At 40.7% G+C, this 3,257-nt stretch overlaps 1 protein-coding gene across 1 annotated transcript; it reads right to left on the reverse strand.

Annotated features, from left to right (window-relative positions):
• Positions 1 to 1,954: 1,954 nt before the first annotated feature.
• On the reverse strand, positions 1,955 to 2,880 carry LOC108367454 (serine protease SP24D-like). Its single transcript, XM_017622066.1, has 2 exons — positions 2,614 to 2,880; positions 1,955 to 2,545 (listed from the first exon to the last, which is right to left on the reverse strand). Exons 1-2 carry the CDS (start codon positions 2,847 to 2,849, stop codon positions 2,020 to 2,022), a joined length of 762 nt encoding a protein of 253 aa, XP_017477555.1. The 5' UTR covers positions 2,850 to 2,880; the 3' UTR covers positions 1,955 to 2,019.
• Between the last annotated feature and the right edge of the window lie 377 nt (positions 2,881 to 3,257).

Raw genomic sequence — 3,257 nt, forward strand, 5'->3', positions numbered from 1 at the left:
GACATGGCCAAGCCAGCGGAGCCGCAACCATGGTTGCCACTGCACAAAATTTATTAGTATCAAAATTTTAACAAAAAAGTACCATTTCGATTAAAATGTACCACTTGTATTATTTTTATAAAAAAATTAGATTTTTTTATAAGTACAAAAAGTTAAAGTGAATATATGTATATGTATATGTAACAAAAAAAAATTGGTNATTAATTTTTTTTATAAGTACAGAAAGTTAAAGTGAATATATGTATATGTATATGTAACAAAAAAAAAATTGGTATTTTTACAAAAAGCTTTCGTCTCATAAATATATCGCTCAGTTACTAGAATACCATCATTCTCGCTTTTGAAGTTTTTTTTTTCATTTCCACTTTATAACAAAGAGAAAAAATTTTATTTTTTCGAAATTTGTCATTATTGGGACTGAAATAAAAACCAAAGACAAAAACTTGCAACACCATCGTCACTAGAGATGGGCACTGAGCGGAGCTATCGAGCTGACTCTCAGCAATATGTCGCACGATCAGACTCACTTCTAAGAAACAATATGACTCGGTAGCTCAATAAAAAATTGTCAAATAGTCTGTACTCAGAGTAAAGAATGTAAATAAAGAAGAGAAAGTTGCGAAAAATTTAATTGCTGTATTCCGCGCATCAGCTCTGCAGCGCATACCAACTCATTTCCTCTTAACAGGTCTACAGTGTAAACCAGGTCTACAGCGCTCATCAGCTCTACAGTGCTAACTAACAGCGCTAACCAAATTGGTTGGNAAAATAAAGAAGAGAAAATTGCGAAAAATTGAATTGCTGTATTCCGCGCATCAGCTCTGTAGCGCATACCAACTCATTTCCTCTTAACAGGTCTACAGTGTAAACCAGGTCTACAGCGCTCATCAGCTCTACAGTGCTAACTAACAGCGCTAACCAAATTGGTTGGAGTATCCAATCTACAAGAAAAGCGACCCAACCATACGCGACAACTACCGCGTACCACGGCGGCAACGAACTGCTGGACCTTATCAGTTTGGCTTTGGACCTGGCAAATCTAGTATAGATCAGGTATTCACAATACGCCAAATCTTTTCAAACGACCAGCGAGAATAGAATCGACACACACCATATATTTGCCGATTTGAAAGCCGCTTTAATTAATACGATAGGAGTTGCCTATACGCCGCGATGTCTGAATTTGGCATCCCCTCGAAACTCATACGGCTGTATAAAATGACGTTAAGCAATACCACCAGCTCTGTCAGAATTGGGAAAGACCTCACTAAGCCGTTTGCTACCAAACGGGGTTTCAGATCAGGCGACTCCCTTTCATGTAATTGCTGCCGTATGCCGGCGACATCGCCATTGTCAGCAATAAGAACCGTGAAGTCTGTTCTGCCTTATCAGGATTAGATAGAGAAGCAAAGTGAATGGGTCTGGTGGTGAACGAGGAAAGAACGAAGTTTTTCCTGTCATCAGACAAAGAGTCAGAGCATAGGCATTTTACAGCTACGTCTCTGTTAACAGTTATAAATTCGAGAAAGTAGACGACTTTGGTAATTTAACCCAACGCAGAATCACCCTTGCTGATAACAGAGAAAGAAAAAAGGTCCCATCTGCGTCGAGAGAGACTTGGTTTCACTTGGGATTTCCAATTGGCACAGAAGAAAAGGGCTAGCGCGCTGTTTTAGACTCTAAAGTCGTTAAGGCGGTTACAGCGTCAACAAAGAAGAAGAAAAGAAAAATTGTGTGTATAATTTGGGTCGTATTCCGATATCTTATCACCTTATCGGAGAATCAACCAACACCACACCTATAAACAACTTCTTGACAAACAACTTCTTGACAAGTTAAAAAAAAATTCTGAGTGCCCTGAAATTATAAGTATTTATTTCGTCATAAATATGATTTTGAGCCCAGTCAACCAGACTGCCTCATTTCAGACTTTTTTGGTATCAGAAATTCTGAGTTGAGCAACAGTAACAAAGTGCAACACACATTAACTTTTATTTTATTTACTCTTTCTTCCCCACTTTATTTCCCTGTATTAGCTAAAATCCAATTCCGATGATACGCCACCTTAGCGTAACCATCTGGATAAGTGCTTCCACAACCATTCACCACAAAACCGGCTAGACCTACCAGTTTACCATTGTATGTGGCTGGACCGCCAGAATCGCCATTGCAGGCACCGTTGTCAGCTTCATGAGCCAGGCAAATCAGAGAGTCATCTCCCATGCCGATCAGCTCATCACATTGCTCACTGTTCAAAGCTTTAAGTGTATTCCATTGTAGGCGATGAGGGATCGGACCGCCTGTGTATAAACGTCCCCAACCTGAGATTATAACATCCTCACCGACGGGTACTTCCTCATCCGCCAACTCGATGGGTTGTATGTTGTCTGTAAAGACCAATGGTTGCTCCAATTCCAAGACAGCCACGTCATTTAAGAAATTGCCATAGGCCTTGTTGACGGTTATACGCTTCAGCTGCAATAATTTACCACCAGCAGTGCGCTGAATGCTGCCAACACGCACTTGGAAGTATTTAGCGGGATAACTGTAGATGGAGGTGAAATTAAAAAAAAAATTGGCTAGTAGTAATGTTCACACATTTTCCGCACTTACGGTTCAATACCATTGCCGGCAACAACACAATGTGCTGCTGTAAGAATGTGGCTTTCGTCAATAATTGCACCGCCACAGGTGTGGGATCCGTCTTCACGTTGTAGCGAAACCTGATGCGGGAATTGTCCAATAGTTGCGTCTACACCGCCAACAATCCGTCCATTCGGAGCTGCGCTGCTGCTGCTGATGCTGAACAGTGCCAAAAAGGCGGAAATTAGAACGAGGCGCGCTTGCATTATGGCCACAATTAAGGTATTGGGTAAAATATCGACTGAAATCGTTACTAAGACTCTGGGATTGTTTTATAGCGTAAATACTTTTAAGTACCCACATATGTACATATACAACATACGAGGGAAGCGTGAAAATTTTTGAGCCTAGGGTTATGAATTAGCTGATAGAAATGTATACAAATTTTATTTTTCTATTTAATCTCCCTCCACTTAAATGCACTTCTTACATTGGTTATGAAGGGCTTTTAACCCAGTGAAAAAATATTCGCCGTCTTTGTCGCCGAAATGCTCTACTGCTGACTTCTTTTTTTCACCCGAAAATCTTCGTCCTCAAGGGGTTGGCTGATTGCTTCAAATCCAGTGTCGACCAGGGCACGCATTGCAACTAGCGCTGTGTGTATGGGTGCAGTG

Source organism: Rhagoletis zephyria, unplaced genomic scaffold (assembly GCF_001687245.7).
Source record: "Rhagoletis zephyria isolate East Lansing unplaced genomic scaffold, Rhagoletis_zephyria_1.1 Rzeph_scaffold_02692, whole genome shotgun sequence".
Classification (NCBI taxonomy): Eukaryota; Metazoa; Arthropoda; class Insecta; order Diptera; family Tephritidae; genus Rhagoletis; species Rhagoletis zephyria.

Bases quoted from the DNA above. Each gene is read 5' to 3' on its own strand.
- LOC108367454 (XM_017622066.1), bottom strand. From the start codon at position 2,849: ATGCAAGCGCGCCTCGTTCTAATTTCCGCCTTTTTGGCACTGTTCAGC. The intron at 2,546-2,613 runs GTAAGTGCGGAA...CTCCATCTACAG, and splicing joins GCCGGCAATGGTATTGAACC to TTATCCCGCTAAATACTTCC.